This window comes from Epinephelus moara, chromosome 3, assembly GCF_006386435.1.
Source record: "Epinephelus moara isolate mb chromosome 3, YSFRI_EMoa_1.0, whole genome shotgun sequence".
Lineage (NCBI taxonomy): Eukaryota > Metazoa > Chordata > Actinopteri > Perciformes > Serranidae > Epinephelus > Epinephelus moara.
In genome coordinates, this window is record NC_065508.1 from 1,422,032 (window position 1) to 1,442,804 (window position 20,773).

At 42.9% G+C, this 20,773-nt stretch overlaps 1 protein-coding gene across 3 annotated transcripts in view; it reads left to right on the forward strand.

Moving 5' to 3' along the window:
- The window catches only part of slco2b1 (solute carrier organic anion transporter family, member 2B1), a 43,954-nt gene extending 27,547 nt beyond the window's left edge, over positions 1-16,407 (forward strand). For 2 of the 3 annotated variants that reach the window (XM_050037509.1, XM_050037518.1), the window contains exons 9-15: positions 356-520; positions 615-804; positions 2,464-2,611; positions 5,037-5,197; positions 10,547-10,611; positions 10,982-11,102; positions 14,063-16,407. In XM_050037509.1, coding sequence (XP_049893466.1) covers positions 356-520; positions 615-804; positions 2,464-2,611; positions 5,037-5,197; positions 10,547-10,611; positions 10,982-11,102; positions 14,063-14,258 — 1,046 coding nt within the window. In that variant the 3' untranslated portion in view covers positions 14,259-16,407. The remainder of the gene's footprint in view (positions 1-355; positions 521-614; positions 805-2,463; positions 2,612-5,036; positions 5,198-10,546; positions 10,612-10,981; positions 11,103-14,062) is intronic. The other variant, XM_050037526.1, reaches the window with a different exon arrangement.
- The last annotated feature ends 4,366 nt before the right edge of the window (positions 16,408-20,773 follow it).

Genomic DNA, 20,773 nt, shown 5'->3' on the forward strand with positions numbered 1-20,773 from the left:
CCCTCTCTGTCGCTCTCTGTCCCCACTGTCTCTCTCTGTCCCCACTCTCCCTCTCTGTCCCCCACTGTCCCTCTCTGTCCCCACTGTCCCCCTCTGTCCCTCCCTGTCCCCACTGTCTCTCTCTGTCCCCACTGTCCTTCTCTGTTTCCACTGTCCCTCTCTGTCTCCCACTTTCCCTCTCTGTCCCCACTGTCTCTCTCTGTCCCCCACTGTCCTTCTCTGTTCCCACTGTCCCTCTCTGTCCCCACTGTCCCTCTCTGTCCCTCTCTGTCCCCACTGTCCCTCTCTGTCTCCACTGTCCCTCTCTGTCCCCCACTGTCCCTCTCTGTCCCTCTCTGTTCCCACTGTCCCTCAGGTTTCCCTCGCATCGCTCTGCGGACGCTGCGGAGCCCCATCTACCTGCTGGTGGTTCTGGCGCAGGTCAACCTGGCGGCGCTGCTGGCGGGTCTCGCCACCTTCATGGCCAAGTTCATAGAGAGACAGTTCACCCAGTCCGTCCCGTTTTCCACCATGATGATCGGTGAGCGCGCACGCCGCTCTGTATTTATCACGTGATTAGCTGTACTTAAGGGAGGGAAGTTAGGATCTAATGAAACCCGGTTTCTTTCCTTCAGGAGGAGTTTGTATCCCGCTGGCGGTGCTGGGCACCGTCCTGGGTGGAGTTCTGATGCGGCGGTTGAATCTCTCAGTCAGCGGTGCCAGCAAGTTGTGCACTGCCGCCATCCTGCTGGGCATGTTCTCCTCCACGCCACTGCTGCTCATTGGCTGCCCCACGCAGAATGTCTCTGGAGTCTTTCCTGAACGGTAGCTACACCATCAGTTTACATCCATCACGTACACCACTGCTACAGACGCCTGAATGGCAGGGAACTAATTAAAGGAACTAATTTCAGCACTGCTATGGAACTAATTTGAGAAAATTTGACAGGGAACTAATTTAACTATTGGCAGGGAACTATTTTCACTACTGAGAGGGAACTAAGTTTTACTATTGACAGGGATTTAATTTCGCAATTGACAGGGAACTAATTTCAAAACTGTCAGGGAACTAATTTCACCACTGAAAACGAAACAGGTGCACTACTGACAGGGAACTAATATTACCCCTAATAGGGAACTAATTTTACCATTGCCAAGGAATTCATTTTACCAATAGCAGGGAACAAACTTCAACACTGACAGGGAACTTATTTTATCACTGACAGGGAACTAACTTTAGTGTTAACAGGGCACTAATTTCACCAGTAAACTAATGTCACTACAGACATGGAACTACTTTCACGACTCACAAGGAACTAATTTCACTTTTCACAGGGAACTACTTAAACTACTATCAGGGAACTAATTCCAAAGCTGAAAGGAAACTAATTTCATCACTGACACTGAACTACTTTTTAATTGAAGTATTTCATTACTGAGAGGGAACTAATATCATCCCTAATAAGGAACTAATTTCACAGCTGATAGAGAACTAATTTCGTCACCAACAGTAAACAAATTTCAACACGAACAGGGAACTTATTAAACTATTGAGAGAACTATTTTAAGACTACTGCAGGGAACTTTTTTTTTTTACACTGGCATGGAACTAACTTAACTATTAACAGGGAACTAATTTCATTGCTGGTAGAGAACTAATTTCACCACCAACAGGGAATAAATGTCATCACTTATGGGGAACAGTTTCACCATCGTCAGGGAACTCATATTACAATTGACAAAGAACTCGTTTTACCAATGACAGGGAACAAATTTCAACACTGTCAGGGAACTTATTACACTACTGACAGGGAACTTATTTTACCACTGACAGAGAACTAACTTCATTATTATCAGGGAACTAATTTTACAGCTGAAAGGGAACTAATTTCACTGAGGACATGGAACTACTTTTACTATTCACAAGGAACTGATTTCACTTTTGACAGGGAACTAATTTCACAGCAGAAAAGAAACTCATTTCACCACTGACACTAAACTAATTTCTTAAATGATAGGGAAGTAATTTCACAACTGGGAGGAGACTAATATCATTCCTAATAGGGAACTAATTGCACTATTGCTTGGGGACTAATTTCACCATGAAAGGGAACTAATTTCACCACTGTCAGGGAACTCATTTTTGTTATATTAGGGAACAAATTATAACACTGACAGGGAACTTATTGCACTGCTGACAGGACACTTTTTTTTTTTTTACCACGGACACAGAACTAACTGTACTATTAAAAAGGAACTCATTTCACCAGTGACAGGGAACAATTTCACAATCATCAATCATCAGGGAACCACTTTCACCACTGAAAGACAGGTAATTCAACTATTCACAAGGAACTAATTTCTCTGCCATGAGGGAACTGATTTCACCACTGAGAGGGAACTTATATGAAATGTTCTGTGTGTGTGTGTGTGTGTGTGTGTGTGTGTGTGTGTGTGTGTGTGTGTGTGTGTGTGTGTGTTCAGCAGTGACATGTTGTCATGCAGCGCTGACTGTCGGTGTCCTCAGGAGGCCTTTAACCCCGTCTGCGGTTCAGATGGTGTTGAGTTCAGGTCCCCCTGCCACGCCGGCTGTAACGTCATAGAAATATTTTTCACTGACAAGCCAAACATGGTAAGGATGATCTTATCACTTCGCTTTGAGACTGTCAAACACATTTTCATCCACATCCAGATGAATAAACACAGAACTTAGTAAAATGATTGTGTCCAAATATTGTGGTTCAGTTTTAAAGTGTTTCATGTTTTAATTGAAACTGGGGTGGTGTTCAGTAACAGAGAAGCACTCAGCTCTCAGTCTGTTCCCTTTAACTCTCTCAGTGTTGGTGGTTCTTTGTAAAGTGGGTGAGGTCACATCTCGTCTTCTGGTGAATACTCTTTTGTGTCATTCAGAGCAGCAGGCAGCAGAGACTGTGTCCATCCTTCAGATATTAACTGTTAAATATCGTCTGTCTTCATCTGACTGTCCGTCCAACAGTCACACCCTGTTCTTCATTCCTTTTTATTCCCAGTCCATCTTCCTCCTCCTGTTCCCTCAACGTCTGTTTCTGTGAAAATCTTGATTCACAGCAGACAGCATTAACATGCACGGACACCAACCACAGCTCTCAGTGTGACCCTCAGTTAGTCAAAGAACTGAGAGCTGCTGGAGGCCGAGGGAAATGTTCACACAGAAACTATGTGCACACATCGATGTGGTCTGATGGGGGCGCTAGAGGAAAGATCAGGTGTCCCTGAAGTGTTTCAGGATTAAAACTTTTACAGATGTTAGTAAGAATATTTTGCTTGAGATTGTAGAAATGTTGAGAGTAACACACTCGTCACTGAGCCAAAAACAGAAACCACAGCACTGGAAAGACGTCCTCTGATTGGTGGATCCTGATTTCATGGAAGAGGCCGAGAGAAAAGATATAATTATGAAAAACTTTAATAAAAACTTTAATTTTTCCATTTTATTTTTATGTGTTAAAACGTAAAATAATCTGTAATCTGATCAGATTTCAGCTATCAGATAGGATCAGATCTTGAAAATGGGTTGTTCTTCCTGTGCAGCAAATATGTCACATATTCCCAAAGTGACAAATCTGTACATGATCATGTGGCCTGAAGTGACACAGTTGTGCACCGAGCCAGATGTGGTGTCAATGGACCGTCCACCGATAATGTGCGGTGTGACAGCAGTGCTGCAGCCTTCATCGTATGTGGTGATGAGTCAGCGTCAGCAGGGTCGTCCTCAGCTGTGGCTTCAGGAGGTAGTGGGGGGGACAGCAGGAATCTCGTTCATCCATTCATGAGCGTCACTAATGAGATGATGAAGTGTTTGACTATGGATCTCTGAAGGTCACCAAAGTCCACTTCCTGCCAATTTCAAAACTGAGCAGCCACTTCCTCTCTCAGTTTCTTTATTTTCACAACATTATTCTTCACTGTTGTTTTCTTTCATTTTTATTTTAACACTGGAAGAAATTCTGCAGTTTTAAATCTGAAAATTAAAGTAACTGACACAGGTATGCAGGAAGTGACATCATGCCTGGGATGTCACTGAAGGGAGCGTACTGACAGGAATGCATCAGAGGACGGGTGGAGTGACTCTGACGGGTCCTCCGCTGGACGCCGTCTCACTCTGCTGGTTTAACTTTCACTCTCTGTTCCCACGTGGCTCTGAGTGAACGAGGAAAGCTGACACTTCCGAGCAGTGACAAATTACACATTCCTCACACACAGGCTGTGACATAATAACGTGACACAGATGGAGGTCAGCGCTTCACCAGCAGCCGCGAGTTTCCCAGGAAGTGAAATATTTTTATTGTCAGAGTGAAAGTGAAAAAAATACAAGTTGCTTTATTTCAGCTGAATTCTGCTGATCACACGTGTCCTCCTCCGCTCCTATCAGTGTGACTGTTTGTGCAGTCTGGATTTACTCAACTACTAAAGTACACACAGATTGTAGCTGTGAGCTGTTGAGTAACACACACTGATGTTGAAATTCACCACGAGCTCCAGTTCTTTCTGTTACTTTCCTTTCTGGAGCTGCAACAAACTGTTGCTTCATAACGATGAGCTGATGACAGATATCTGTTGTGTTTCTGAGAGCTGAACTATGATGACTTGTTCAGATGTATTTTCTCTTACTCTGCCTCTGATTGGCTCACCCCGACATTCTTATCCTAACTCAAACTAACCCCACTCCTCTGACCTAAACGACGCTATCGGGCACCGTTACAGAGCCACAGTGACCAGCTGTGTATCATGCTGACGAAAAAAGGCGCCTTTTTCCGTTGGTGTCTGATGCTGAAAGTCACTGACCAGGTGTCAGTTTTTGACAACTTTTCTTCTCAGTCACTACATGCTCAGTTTGAATGATCTTTCCTGTAGCGCCCCCCTCAGGACAAACTCTACTGTTCAGATTCTGATAAATCTTCAGGATGTTCACACTGTGTCTGTAATGATGGCTGCAGCCTGTAGGGGGCTCCCTCTCACCCTGTGTGTGTGTGTGTGTGTGTGTGTGTGTGTGTGTGTCTGTCTGTCTGTCTGTATAGACCTACACTGACTGTCGGTGTGTCGGCGGTCTGGGCGTGGCTTATCCTGGGACCTGCGGCAGCGGATGCTCCCACCTCCTGCTCCCATTCGTGGCTCTGCTCGGCCTCACTGCCTTCATCGCCTCCTTCTCACAGACGCCCTCCTACATGATGATACTCAGGTATGACAGCATGAAAAATGACTGTTTATAGCCGCAGTGTTTCTGTGTCACTGTTGTTGCAAAGACGTCCAGATCACCAAAAAGACAAAACCACCACCAACACAGTTAGGTCAGCTGAGATCTAACAGGAAAGATAAAGTGTTATCGTCTTCCTGTGTTGGTTGCACAGTGGTTGACGCACTTCCTTTGTGCTGTAAATGGAGCCTTCATTTTTCATCCAGTGTGTTTGCCCCCTCAGTGCGGTTCATTTGTGCAGGTGTGAACACACCAAAACAACCAGACTGAGACCTTCTTGAAGAGGTGGTCTCAGTCCGGTTCCAAATGAACTCTGGTGCGGTTGGTTTGTGGTGAGAAGGTGTTCCGACCTGGATGTGAAGCAACTGCAGTCACATGACACATTGTTTGGGTTAAACATGAGCATGTTACAGTCCTGGAGGATTATTAATGTGCACCTCCTCCTGTACTGCCTTAATATGCACATTCAGCACATCCAATGCATCAAAACATTGTTTTCTAGTTGGAGCCGCGCCTCGTTTTCAAACTGTATGGTTTGACTAAAATGAACAATGACAGCAATATAGTCCACGATGAGCAGCGCTAAAATCAACCTGCGTAGTTGTCCCTCCATTGTGACATTAGAAAGTGTCACATTTATCTTGCAAGTGTACTCTTCTTCAACGTTTGCTTTACTTCCTGGATTTTTCCCACATGGAAATTCTGACCAATCAAGAGCAGCTTTCTCACACAAGGCATTTGATCTGGTCCTCTTGTAAATGCTGCCGTGAGAACATGCACCAACTCTAGGCAATTATACAACTTTGGAACAACATGAGTCCCTGATTCAGACCAAAGGAGACGACTCTAGGGCTGACAGCAGCCTGAAGTTAAAACAGGAAACTGCTCTGTTTCCACTTTAATGAGTCATAAATAAAACCGTCGACATTCACCGTCTACAACAGAATTCATCTTTCTAATAGTTTTCTGTGAGCATAAAGTGTTTTACTTGCTGCTTTTGTGTTGCTGAGTGCCCTGAACACCTTTGGTCAGTAAATCTGTGAGTAGATCTGTACATAAAAAACCTCGGTACTAAAATCCGCAGCAGAAAACTCAGATTTGATCAGAGACACGTGTGTATGTTCATGAATCACCTTCTCACCACAAAGTTAAACCAAAATGGTCTAATATAAAACTTGATGCAAAAACCACAGCAGCAGCAGGACTCTGACACAAACACATAAAATGGGATTATTTTTCTTCATGGTTACAAAAAGCTACGACAACCTCCGTCTCTGCTGCAGAGAGTGAGGTTTGTCCCAGAGCTGCTGCTGTATTTAAACCCTCCACCCTCCAGCTGTGAAGCTGACGACAGATGGAGTTACGCTCTGTGACGGAGCAGGACTGAGGAGGTTTCGGTTCAGGAAAGGCCAGCGAGTCTCACAGATCTCTGTCTCTCTGGGCCTTTCCAAACCGAACCCTGCCCACTCCCACTCCGTCTGTAGTCGCCTCCACAGCTGAATGAAGCTCCTTCATCGAGGTGTAGGGTGTAAACACAGCGGCAGCTTTGGAACAAACTTCAGCAAAAAAAGGAGCCGTGGTTATGTTTGGTAACCATGGAGAGAAATCTAATTACTGCCATTATATCTTCTTTATTTATCCTCTCTGTATGACTTTTATTTGACTCATGCTGCGTATGGCCCCGTTCAGATGTAGCGTCTAAAAGCGCGTGGAAAACGCCAGCTGTGCCGTTTCCATCCTTTTATCCAAGGCGCTTCGGAGGTTGCGCTACTGTCACGCCTGCCGTTACTAAGCAACCAAAACCGCCTGTCACTCACAGGGCACAACCATTAGCCATAAAAATAGCGTATCATCATGCTCACCAGTTATCCCAAGCTCCGAGCTGATAATTCTCCAGGCATTGTTCCTTCTGTTGGAGTCAAAGTCCTTCTTGAAATTGAAGAACGGAGGAGGAGAGAGAGAGAGGCGCAACAGGTAAAGTTAGAGGACGAGAGAGGAGGAATGGCTGCTGGAAGGATTTAGCTCTGGAGATTGGTGGTGTAACGTTACCTGTGAATGCTGTGCCCCAGTGCCCACAGAAGAGGAATGCCTCTGTTGCAAGGAATGGNCTAGTGACTTGAAACAAATTTAGGACGATAGGAGACAGGTTGAAATAAACCAAAATTTCCCTTTAATTCTTATCACATGACATGCAGTGCGCTTGCTGCATTTGAAAAAGTTGAGATTTTTCCATCTCTGTGCGCTGCGCACGCGCACGAAAAAACAGGCGCGTCGCACCGAATGCGCGCCGCTACGGCGTCGCTTTGGATTGTGAGCGCGCTTGGCGCGCGTCTACATTGAAACTAATGGATTTATGCGCGCAAAAGACGCTACATCTGAACGGCCCCTATATCATCATTATCAGTAAATGACTTGATAAATAGATAAATAAACAAATACCTCTGATATTCACTGGGGACATTTCTTGTCTTTTACTTTTGTAAACATCTTCTGGTTTTTCACTCTGATGTTTAGAAGCTGCTCGTTTTAACAACACTTCCTGTTACACTTTGAAATGAAGACGACATTTGACAGCGACCAGAGAGGAGCCGATCTGATCCTAAATACAAACGTGTTAACATCTGGATGACAATCTGAAAGGTCCAACAGTTCACACTCCACAGGGTGGCCGTCAGTGATGAACACAGTCCTGTCAGTGAGTCATTGTCACTGCAGGTTCGCTGTCAGAGGGTTTTATAACTCACCTCCACTCCTCACTGGTTGGTTTGGATGGACCTCAGTGTGGCAGAGCCTCCGTATGTATGTGTTAACAGAGTGGGAGTGGACAGTGAGAGGGTGAAGGGGTGGTTTGTGTAAGGTGCCCTGTGTCCAGTCTCCATGTTCCCCCTCCTGCTTTTATTAAAGGTGCAGATCAGTGAGTTTGATTCACAGCAAAATAACTCGTACATGTGATTTGGTGGTTGCCTAGTAACAATTTTATAAAAAGGACGCAGCAAACTGCAAAACGTGCTCCGTCTGATGGGAGCCTGAACAGGTCAAAAGACAACAGGACTCTTTTTCCACCTTAAATCATCACAGTGTTTCCTCCTGAGAGTTTCTGAGCCGACTGAGCAGCAGCTCTCTGACACTTTTAACATCTGAATCAGGACCAGACTTTGGTTTTCATCTCACATGTTCTTCGTTTCGGCAGTTTTTCTCTAAACTTCAATAAAAACTTAAAGTTACAGAAACAACACAGACATGCAGCTCGTTGGTCTCTATCAACGACCACATCAGTGTTTTCATTAGTGTCCTGGCAGCTTAGCTTCTTCTTCTGAGGAAATCATACTTCCCATGGGTGAAAACTCACCAAACTTTGCACAAAGGTCCAGCCAGATATCCTCAGCTGTAAACTCAAGCCAATAGTCCTGATGGTGGCGCTACAGCAAGCGTCTAAAGTTCAAAACTTTCAAATCAACCATACGTGCTACAACTTCACAACTTTCATCAAACTGTAGCCCCAATACTGAAGAAACTTTTGTACATTTAAACCTATTAAAAATTATGAAGTTCATCACTCTGTTTTTTTCAAAAACTGTAAAACTTCTTAAACCTATCTCCTCCCACAATTTTTGCTCAATTGACACCAAACTTGCTACAGAGCATCTTCAGACTGTCCTACAAAAACTATGTTTCTCAGATTTTTGATTTATCAAAAATTGAGCCTACAGTGCATCAAAATGTTTGACTGTAAACGGTACTGTAAACATATACATGCAAATTCTTGCTAAATAAATCTTCAATGTTCATGAAAAAAATGACAAAATTCTAGAGTCATGGTAGATGATGTGTGGCAAATTTCAGAATTTTATCTCAAAAACTGAATTTTTGACAGCATTTTGAATTTTGCTCTAATGTGAACAATTGGAGTCAATGTAAAAATGGCAATTTTAAACATCAGTTTTTCACTTATGGAGCAAATCAATCATTGTTACAAACAAATTACCAACATCTCCATGCTGTCTAGATGCAATATGTGTATTTTCAGATTTTTGTTTCGATAACTGAATTTTTTACAGTGGTTTGAAATCTGCTTTTCCATGCATGGACGGCTGCTAAACCTGCACGTCTGGCTTAGTCAATTTGTGAAGCTACACATGAATTGTCACTGACTAATTAGCTCAGTGAGATAGAAATTGATTCTTAGTCTCAGAGGTTGTGAGTTCAAGCCTCAGCTGATGCAAAAGGCAGATTGTGTTGCTAAATTCCTAAATGTCTTCCAATTCTTCTGCTTGTTGCTCAGAATTGCCTAAAAATGCCCGGACCCGACCCATCACTGCGCAGCAGATATAATTGTGTTTATCCTCTAGGATTATTCTGTCATGACACTCCTCTGATCACAGAGATAAATCTGTACAGGTGTCTGTAGGAAGTGGATCCACCTGGTAACTCCAGCTGACACAAAGACACACACCTGAGCTGTGTGTTTAATGATCATCAGAGCAGAAACAAACTCTAGAAATAAAGTTCACTCATTAAAGTCTGAATATTTTAAAACTGAGCTGCTGATGCTCAGACACAGAGTGAGGAGCTGCTCACAGCTGCAAGGCATTAAAACAAAGTCCAGATGGAGACAAAAGAAAAGTATCTGGGACGGTCTGAGGTCAGAGAGGAGAAAGTTTTATTGTTTTTCCTCTCGCCTCTTAAAGCACAGTCAGATTCTTTGAGGAGAGACTTTATTATCCTCACCTGAGCCTCACCTGTTCTCCATCTGATAATCAGCCGCAGGTGTTTAAAGCTCCGACAGTCACAGGCTGTCACATCATTTATCTTCTCAGGCTGCTGCTGCCGGGATGTTAGAGTCAAACAGTAACTCTGAGCATCAAGGTCTAACCCTCCACATGATCCACCAGAGAGATGTTTGATCAGGTTTCACATGCTGCACATAATCCACCTCTCTCAGAGCAATGTGGACAGAAAGAAGCAGCAGAGCATGACGCTGACAGAAGGTCAGACCTGACCTGAGATCAGCAGGAGAGTCTGCAGGTTCCTGAGAGTCACAGCCTTCAAACTACGGCTGCAACAAATATATCAACAGAAAATTAAAAAAGCCAAACACCAGAAAATTGTTGGCATCGTACGTTTCTGCAAACCACAGCGACATCTGTGTGTTTCATACGTATCAACGATTCTGATGTGTCATCGTTCAGATCACATGTGTATGAGATGAGCTTCTCATCAGCAGCTGTTTGTGACTTTACATTTCAACTACACTGTGGTTAACGTCATCATCATCACCTGTGTGTGTGTGCGTGTGCGTGTGTGTGTGTGTGTGTGTGTGTGTGTGTGCTGCAGGACGGTGCCCACAGAGGACAAGTCTTTTGCAGTTGGAGTTCAGTACATGTTGTTCAGAGTGCTCGGTGAGTCCATCAGACACAAACTCTTCAAACTTAAGAGATGCCTCAGATGTTTACGGCTGAACAACAGATTCTGTTATTGTTTACTATTGTTGTTTGTTAGCCTCCTCCACCATCACCTCGTTTTTTGTTGGGTGAAACTTTTACCTTTGCCCTGTAGTGCCATCTATTGGCTGTATCTATGACAACATGAAGGACAGTGACATCACAGCATTTAAATCACAACATTTAAAATAAACATGTCTGTTTTTGTACTTAAAGGAAGAATAAACGAGACACAGCAGGACGCAGAGAAATGTAGTTATATCGCTTCAGTCATGAGTTGTAATAAATCTGTGTGTGTGTGTGTATGTGTGTGTGTGTGTGTGTGCAGCGTTCATGCCCGGCCCGGTGTTGTACGGCAGTGTCATCGACACCACCTGCATCCTGTGGGGCAAAAAGTGTGGCAAGCAGTCTTCCTGTCAGTACTACGACCTGGACCGCTTCAGACAGAGGTGAGTCTGGAGACTGTTATCAAAGGAGGAGCTTTTATTTTGAAGGGCAGACTTTGTCAGCACATTGTCCTTGTGAGGGGAATTAACATTTGAGTAATTAAATTGTCTCCATGTTTCTGTCAACAGGACAAAATGTCTCAGTGTTCAGAGGCATGAAATGAAATTCAGCCCTTAAAGGGATAGTGCACCCAAAAATGAAAACTCAGCCATTATCTACTCACCCATATGCCGAGGGAGGCTCAGGTGAAGTTTTAGAGTCCTTACATCACTTGCAGAGATCCAAGGGGAGAGGAGGTAGCAACACAACTCCACCTAATGGAGGCTGACGGCGCCCCAGATTCAAATGTCCAAAAACACATAATTGAAACCACAAAATATCTCCATACTGCTCGTCCGTAGTGATCCAAGTGTCCTGAAGCCCCGACATAAAAAGTTGTTTGGAAAAACGTCATTTGAACTCTGTTCTTAGCCTCATTGTAGCCTGTAGCTCTGACTGCCTCTCTGGGCACTGTACTGCATGTGTGCGCTTGCGCGAGAGCGCGAGACATGGGCACCACGTTTATGTGTGTTCACGTGCTTTTGCTGGTCTGCGTGCAAGCGCACACACGTGAGCGCAGGACGTTTGAATCTGGGGCGCCGTCAGCCTCCATTAGGTGGAGTTGTGTTGCTACCTCCTCTCACCTTGGATCTCTGCAAGTGATGTGAGGACTCTAAAACTTCACCTGAGCCTCCCTCGGCATATGGGTGAGTAGATAATGGCTGAATTTTCATTTTTGGGAGCACTATCCCTTTAAGTTGCTCGCAGCCTTCTTCCAATGCTCTTGAAAGAAATCATTTGCTGAGGTTTAAAGAGTGCTCATTGTTTTGGTTTATTGACAACACTGTTAAAAATTAATGAGATCCAACAGCCAGAGTTTGTCAGGAACGGGACAATAAAGTCCTGGACTGGTTCCCATCATTGTTTCACAGTCCACCACATGTTTATCAGGACGGAGACAGACGATGTCCAACGTTCAGAAAAACCATATGATCAAACATCAGGTACAGTTTCTCAGGAGGGAGACATGATGAAGGTATTACAGACACCCGAAAAGTCGAATGATAAAAGACGGATGTATGAAATAATTTATCATGCAAAAATTAATGAAATTAAAATTCTAAAAACAAAATGAAAGATTTAAAATTCTAGCTGCAAGTGGCGATTTTCAGGTTCAAGCCTGCACAGACTGTCAGGAGTTAAATGCTGCGAAGGATTGAGACCTTTGACGGTTCCCAGCACCTCCATTAAAGACAACTAACAGGTTTTATGACTGTTGGACATCGTTTACGAGCAAATGTGTGCCGCGCCCTTTTTGGCAAGGCCAGTTTATAGAGCTCATTCCAGTAACAAGACAATTCAAACTGCTGCACATGAAATATAAAAGAATAATTAAATACAGTTTAAAAACATGTTTAAAGAGCTGCAGAGTAGAAAATAAAACAAGACTAAAACAGGTGTAAAATACAAGAGTCAAAGTTCCAGTTCAATGTGAGAAATGAATAAATGTCTGATTTAATAAAAAACAGGGAAGTCTTCAGTCTTGGTTTAGAGGAGGTGAGAGTTGGTGCACATGTGTGGAGCATTCAAACTAAATGCTGCTTGACTGTGTGGACACAAAGCAGACCTGTCCCTGAAGACCTGAGAGGTCTGGAAGGTTCATGGTGTAACAGAAGGTCAGAAACTGTTGAGTGATTTATAAACCATGAGAAAAACTGTAGAAAAGCACGCACATCCCAAAAAAACTAAGTACTGGGTGCCAGACAAAAACAAGTGAAATGAATAAAAGGAATAAAGTCTGCACATCAGAGATAGCTCCAAAAGCCAGTTTTTTAAAATCTGAGCTTTGCGCACACAGGGCTTGCGTCCGCTTTGAGTCCTCCGTGGAGTCCATTCCGCGTACGTTCTGCCCGAGTATGTTCGGGCCTTTAGGCTGAGCCCACAAACCCTACAGAGGAAACTCATTTCAGACGCTTGTATCTGTGACCTCAGATTGCACAGAATCATTTCAACAGGTCAGATAGTAATAATCAGGAGGATGAGGATGAAGATGAAGAGGAGGAGGAGGAGGATAGCTCCGCCCCTTCATGCAGCTGTGGGGCCAAATGAAAGACAGGGAGGAAGTGATGACAGTCAGATAGGTGCCTCTCTCTAGTGGAGAGAGGCAGAGGAGGAAATCTGTCTTTTCATTTTGTCAGATATTGTGAATTTCCACAATGAATAGAAGAATAAAACGCACCTGACTCAGTGTGCAGAGGCCTTTTTAGTCTGATTTGTGTTACGACACGCCCATTTTTTTGCGTTGTAGCGCCCCGTAGTGCCTGACTTGAATGACACTTCGGTATGTTTCAGGCACTTTTTTAGACATATCCTGCAACTTTCTTGATGATTGGACGATTACAGAGTTAGGATCTATTTGTGCTGAGCCACGCCCCCTCTAATGCTCGTTGGTCAGTATTTTTAGAACACAACAAGATTGATCCACAAGCTTTTGATGTTTTTGATAATTTAGATCTCGTATCGATCCACAGAAAATGTGGTACAGTTGGGTCCAACGGTTCAGGAGGATGAGTCAAAACTCAGTCTTACAGTGTAGGAGTCATGACTTTTTAAAGTGAACCTTTTACGTATAGCGCCCCCATCAGGCTGATTAGGGTAACATTTGTTGAGCAGCATTTGGACACATTTTATGAGGATTTGTACAAATGATCAGGAAGAAAAATAATATTCAGCACAAAAACAAAAGTTTCAATCTTTGTCTCAAACGTTCGGGTCCGTCTGTAAAATATAGTGACAAAAACTGTTCCTGAGTGTGACGTAATAAACTTCCTGTGTGATTCTGAAAGTCCTGACTTTTCTTCAGCTGTCAGCCTGGACACCAAAACAACGCTGTCCGTGACCACCTGTGTGTTTGTGTTTGCAGGTTTCTGGGCCTGCAGGTGGTCTTTGTGTGCGGGGGGCTGCTCTGCTTCCTGCTGACCGTCGTGGTCCTGCGTAGGAGGGCCGGACGCCAGGAGCCTCAGCAGGAAAGTAAACGAGGCTACGAGATGGTGAATGACCAGAAAACACCTGAGAACACTTCGTGTAAAGAAAAAGAACTGATGAGCATCAAGACCTGATGAAACACAAGGAGAGGACGCAGGGAGAGAAAGACGCGGAGATGCTGGACGAGGACAAAGTTTTCTAAAGTGGTCGTAAAGGAACAGGAAGCTGCTGCGCTGACAAAGCTGCGACCAGTCAGTCTGCATAACGAGGCTGAGGCACTTTCTCAAATTGTATTTTTTTAGCCCAGTCACCAGAAGAAAATGTTGGTATTGTATGTTTCTGCAAACCACAGATATATTACATTGGTACGTTTCATATGTATCATATAAGCATTTCTAAAGTGAGTTAGTGTATGAGCTGACTTCATCAGGGGATGGTGGATGGTTTAACACTTAGGAGAAGCGGCTGCTAAGCTGCAGACCACAGTGACAGACGACAACATCCCAAACAGTGTTTTCAGTGACCCTTTGCTGTTTTTCCCGCCTCGATAGTGCCACGAAAAGTGGTTGTTTTTTACCAAGACGTCACTGTGTTTCCAGCGGGGATAGTGCCAAAGAAAGCATTTCTTCTACCGTGACATCACTGCCTTTCCAGCGAAATGGAGGCACAAAAATTAGTTATTTTCTTCTGAGACATCGCTGCATTTCTAGCTGCGATAGTGCCATGAAAAGCAGTTGCTCTAAAGAGACATCACTGCTCAAAAGGTGGTTCGTTTTTACTAAGACATTGATGTGTTTCCAGCAGCATAGTGCCATGAAAAGCTTTTCTTTTTACTGTGACATTGCTGCATTTCCTTCCTGGGATAGTGCCACAATAATAATTTCTTTTTCTACCATCACATCACTGTGTTTCCAGCGGAGCCAGAGGCTCAAAAGATGGTTAGTTTTCACCGAGACATTGCTGCATTTCCTGCTGGGATAGTGCCACAAAAAGGGGCTTTTTTCACCATGACATCACTGTGTTTCCAGCGGGGACAGTGCCATGAGAAACAGTTGTTTTAACAGAAACAGGGATGGTGACACTTAAAGTAGTTATGTTTTCCTGAGACATCGCTGTATTTCCAGCAGAGATTGAAAACTGTATTAATCTTTTTTCGAACCATAACTAAGCTGTTTTAGTGCCTTAAGCTAACCACACAGTGTTGGTTAAGTTTCAGTGTGTCCACTACATAATAAAAAGTAACGTATCCATGGTTTGCAGAAACAAACAATGGCAACATTTCCTCTGGTGACTGGTTTGTCTTTACACTCGGCTCACACTCCAGTTGGACCACTGGTGTGTTTGTACATAAGCTGATTCATATATTGTGACATATGATCTATACACTGTTTTTTTATACGACGCTCAAACAATCACCTCAACGTATAAAATGGGGCTGGTGTTTAATAAGCTGCAGTTCCTCTAATGGCCTCTATGTGCTGCCCAGAGCAAACTGTGACTGTGTTGAAGTGAATGGGAAAACTCAAGAGACAGCAATGAAATATCTCAGCAACTGTTGGATGGACTGTGATGAAAGTTTTTTCACACTTTCATGTTTCCAAGCGGATGAATCCTACTGACTCTGGTGACCCTTTGACTCTTTCTTTAGTGCCATCATCTGGCCAAAACTTAAAATTGTCCAGTACTACCAGTACATACTATCCAGTAAAATATCTCAGCATCTGCTCGGTGGATTGGAGCAATATTTGGTAAAAACAGAAGGATGACTCCCACTGACTTTGGTGATCCCTTGACTTTTTCCTAGAGCCACCTGCAGGTAGAATTTTCCGGACAGGATGAATTGTATAACTTAACTGATCCAAGCGATGCCAGGCACGTCCAAGTGCAGCACTGTGGTTTATGACCATAATACTACAGAATTAATGACATTCACTTCAGCCTCATTCTGTATTTACTGCTAATTAGCTAATATTAGCACTCTAACGCAGCGATGGTGAACATGGTAGTAAACACCCAAATATTAACCTTGACATTGCCAGGTTAGCATTTAGCTCAAAGCTAATGTGGCAACCTGGTCTCACTCTGAAAAACCACCACTTGGTCAGTGACTTCTGGCGTCAGACAGGAAACACGGCTGGACAACAACGAAAATTAAGGTGGCGGAAGTCTGAGTAGGGCGGGTGTGAGGCGTCCAGCAATCACCGACTTTCACCCAGGAGGCCGGTGTTCACTTCCTGTGAGACTGTAAAGCCAAACCCTGTTCTTTTGTCCTAAACCCAACCAGACTGTAAAGCCAAACCCTGTTCTTTTGTCCTAAACCCAACCACGTGTGTGTTGTTGAAGGAAAAAAAACATCAGTTGGTGGTGTTGTACCGACGTAGTGCTTTTATTTTGAAAGAGACTGTATCAAACTGTACATTTCCTGTGAAAACAGAAGTGTATTTTGAAAACAGACAATGCATGTAACAGGCTGAAGTTGACACGGCGTCCCAGAACGTCAACAACCAACACACCCAGGGTACCTTGGACGTCATATGTGGACGTGGAAAGTCCATGACCAAACGTGGACATGTGACGAGGTCACAGTGAGGATGAGTTGGATGTGGATGAAAGTTAAAAATGGAACGATTCCCACGTCAATGACTTGCAGGTGTCACACCAGAACGATTCCCACGTCAATGACTTGCAGGTGTCACACCATGATGATGGTTGTTTGATTGGAGTCGGTTGTGTTTGGATTAAAATAGCGTGCACTGACAAGGTGACACAGCACCCATTATATCTAGGTTAAATCACACTGAGCCACAGACAGTGTCGTCAGGTATTCTTTAGAGCCATGTCGGACGTATTTTACAAAAAAAATACTTAGCAGTCGTGTTTTTGTCTAATTTTTGTCATTTTGTATTAAAACAGGACTTTTACTATGAAAATCAAAACCATATATATATTTTTATAACCAAAGAAAATTCATAACAAGATATATTGTAATAGATTTCTTTTTTTATCAAATGTTATTTGATGTATTCTTTTTATATTTTTTTCTGATGGACTTTTTAACAAAAATTACAGAAATCCATCTTCAGACAAAATGAGTTTCACCTTCGCTGAACTTCATCTCTAACGCTCACGTCAACCACGACAGTCTGAACCTCTTCAATCATATCGTTCTGTTTTTACTTCAATTAAAGGACATTTTCTTAGAATTAATTTCTTTAAATGATTTTGTGCCTTGTTTTGTAAATGTTTATAATATACATTATAAAATGTGATGATGTTATTTTTCTAAAGAGCCACTGAAGAGGAACGACTCAACTCTGAGGATCTGAAAGACTTCTGTTGTTTCCAAAAAAAAAAAAAGAAGACAAAATTAAAAACTGTCTTTTGTTATTTGGGGTCTCTGAGTGTTTCTTATTAAAAATCTAATTCTTATTATAAAGTGTGAACTGTGTGTGTGTGTGTGTGTGTGTGTGTGTGTGTGTGTGTGTGACAGAGAGAAGAGTTTCTTTAAAATGTGGACTTAGACAAAGTTTTATTGATCAAGTTCACAAACTGGTCTGATAAAATGATAAAATAATATTTTTCTGTGAGCTTTATTCGCTGGACTTTAATTTTCTGATTCTCAGTTTATTCTCAAATGAAAACAGAAGCTCAGGTATTTGTGATCTGTGACACGTCTGATTTTGGCCTCATTCAGTGAACAGATACTGTTGGCATCATCATCATCATCATCATCATCATCATCATCAAACTTCATCAGCCTTTTGAAAAGTATACATTAAGACCCATTAAAACCAGTCTGCACTCAGTCAAATGCACACTGAGGATCCAACACAACTTGTTCCACAAATGGTGCTTCAGTATAAATGACGGTATCATCTGCAAAGAAAATTGTGCTTTGCAGTTTTCTACTGAGGCAAAAATATAATTTATACACAAAGTGAGGTTATTGTTTATGAATCAAAGTAGGGCTGCGCAATAAATTGATTTTGTACAATATATTGATGTATTTTCAAGCAGCATATGAATTATGAAAAGACTCTTTATATCGATATAGGGTCAAGTTGGCCACATAACTATACTTATACAAGTACATACTATACAAGTGTTCATCTGTTATGTCACACAGCTCCGCCCCCTCACTCATTCACTCACTCATTCACAGTTTCTCCATCAACACTCAGAGACACAGCTGCTCCTCTGTTTAATCTGTCTATTCATTAGTCTACAGTGAGACATTGGTCTATATGCTGCACGAGCTAAGATACATAAGCTACAGGGGCAAGGAAATAAAACCTGAATAGTCAATCAGAGTGATCTCTCTCACCAACAAGCTCCGCTGCTGATTCAACATGCTCAATTGGCCGAAAAGCCGCCAACACCAAAGTGCCGACGGTGCGGGACGCACAGCAAAAACTAGGCCGACAGACGCTCACCGACGGCCCGACTTTGGTCGACGGCCGACCGTTGGCTTGGTGTGTCAGGACCTTTAAAGAGTCGTTGAGATGTGAGTCATTGACCCACCTCATCTCATGCATCGACACCTCCTGATGACAAAGTCAGCTCATGTAGTAGAAACACTTTAGAAACATTGATATGATATGACAAGTAGAAATGTAACGTAGTCCAGGTTTGTAGAAACGTCAAATGCAAACACCTTCTGCTGAATGTGCAGCTGTGACAAATGAATTTCAGCTGTTATAAATAAATTATTGTGATTGGTTGGCACCTCTCAGGTGACTGGAAATCTGTTCAAAGGGGACAAATCTATCAAATAAAACACGAGCTCAGATTCATCTGACGCACAGTGTTAAACACACTCCTGTCTTTTTACATTTAAGCATCCATTTAAATCAGCTGCTTCCAGATTCTGAGCTCTGCTAACTGTTTGTTTTCAGGATGTTGTTCATGTCAGTGAACGTTAGAGGATAAACTGGTGAAACTGCAAACACTCACAGGCAAAGATAAAACAAGTGGGTAAAAGAGTGACACACAGATATCAGGAACATTTCTGCGCAGCGTTTTCTCATGAAGTCGTCTTGTTCTTTGTTTCTGCAGCTGTGACGTGAACCAGCAGTAAGGTGACTCACTGGTCGATCGGTTTTCCAGGTAAAACAAATATGTAAACACTCTGTAGGTGCAGGATGATCTGCTGACTTCACTCACAGTGTTTTTAAAAACATTCCTGATGTTCAGACGAGTCTGTGCAGCAGCTTCAGGTCGAGATCTGTTGAAACATGAAGCAACAGTTTGTTCTCTGCTGCAGGTTCAAACATGTGGACGAACCAGTCGTCTGTCAGTTCAACAACATCTACAGCTGCAACACACACACACACACACACACACACACACACACCTTTACTTCAATCAGGAGAGACACGTTTTTATGGTAAAAGAATATTTATTAACATGTGAACGAATGAATGAGAATGTGGAAAGTCTTTGGCGATTAGACCCCGTAGAGATGGTTTGATTTAAGGAGGGTGATCAATCCATAGTCGAATAGGGAACCCTATCCCATGATGCATTGCCTATGACTATTGTATATCACGTTAACTGACAGTTTTTAACTAGCTAATGGTTAACTGTTTTAAACATTACGTTAGCTAAAAGTTCTCAGCTTCAAAAATCTAACTTTAATAAGTTTACTACGCTCCATCAGCCTGAAATATATCAGTGTCTCTGGTGGTTAAACATATAAACATACATATATATATAAATTATAACAATCTTGGGATCCATGATTTACGGCTAACTACTAGCTTATTCCTTCTTTCGTCAAGCGCAGCTGGTTGCTAGGTAACAGGAACACCAATGGGTGAGGGCGAGAACAACTGATGATGCAACCAGGAAATTCTCTGCAGACCAGACCGTCCCATTATGGAGACCGTTCGGTTTGGCTGATGCGGTCCACAAAGGCCGCGTCCTTCAGAGGCTGCAGCGCCTGAACTGAGACGCAGCTAACGTTATAAATAAGGGAGAAGTGTTCCTCAGACAGGAAACAGTGTTTGAGTCTGTTTCATCATACACAGGGTCAGTCTGCTGAACAGTGAGAAAGAGGAGGAAGTGAGTGTTGATCTTTGGCTGTTTTGGTGTCTTTGTGTATTTCTGTCACACACATGATGAGTGTGTGGACGACTTCTGGTCATGACCTGTTTTACTGAAAATGAAGCTGCAGTTTCCTCCGTGTGACTGTCGGACTGTCAGCTGGACTGTGGAACAACACGGAGCTCAGCGATTTCAAGAACTGACGAGTTAAAGAGCGAGAAATTAAACATGCTGCTTCCCCCGACTGTCAGTGAAGTAAAGTGTACGAGTAAACTTCACCAACAGCTGCTGACTGATCGTCTCATTTATTTAATGCATGTTTAGAGGGTTTAATTCAGAAGCTCTGAGAGGCTGAGTGACAGAAAACTGCAAGTTTATCTCCTTCATACAAGATATTGTCCCCTGTGTACGAGATATTTTCTCTTACATACAAGGTATTATCTCCTTCATAGACGATATTATCTCCTTTGTTTAAGAGCTTATCTCCTACCTACGAGATCTTATCTTCTCCGTTCAAGACATTATCATCTACTTACAAAATATTTTCTTTGTCGATGATATTACCTCCTACGTTGTTCCTGTTCTTAGAGTCAGACAGTCGTGC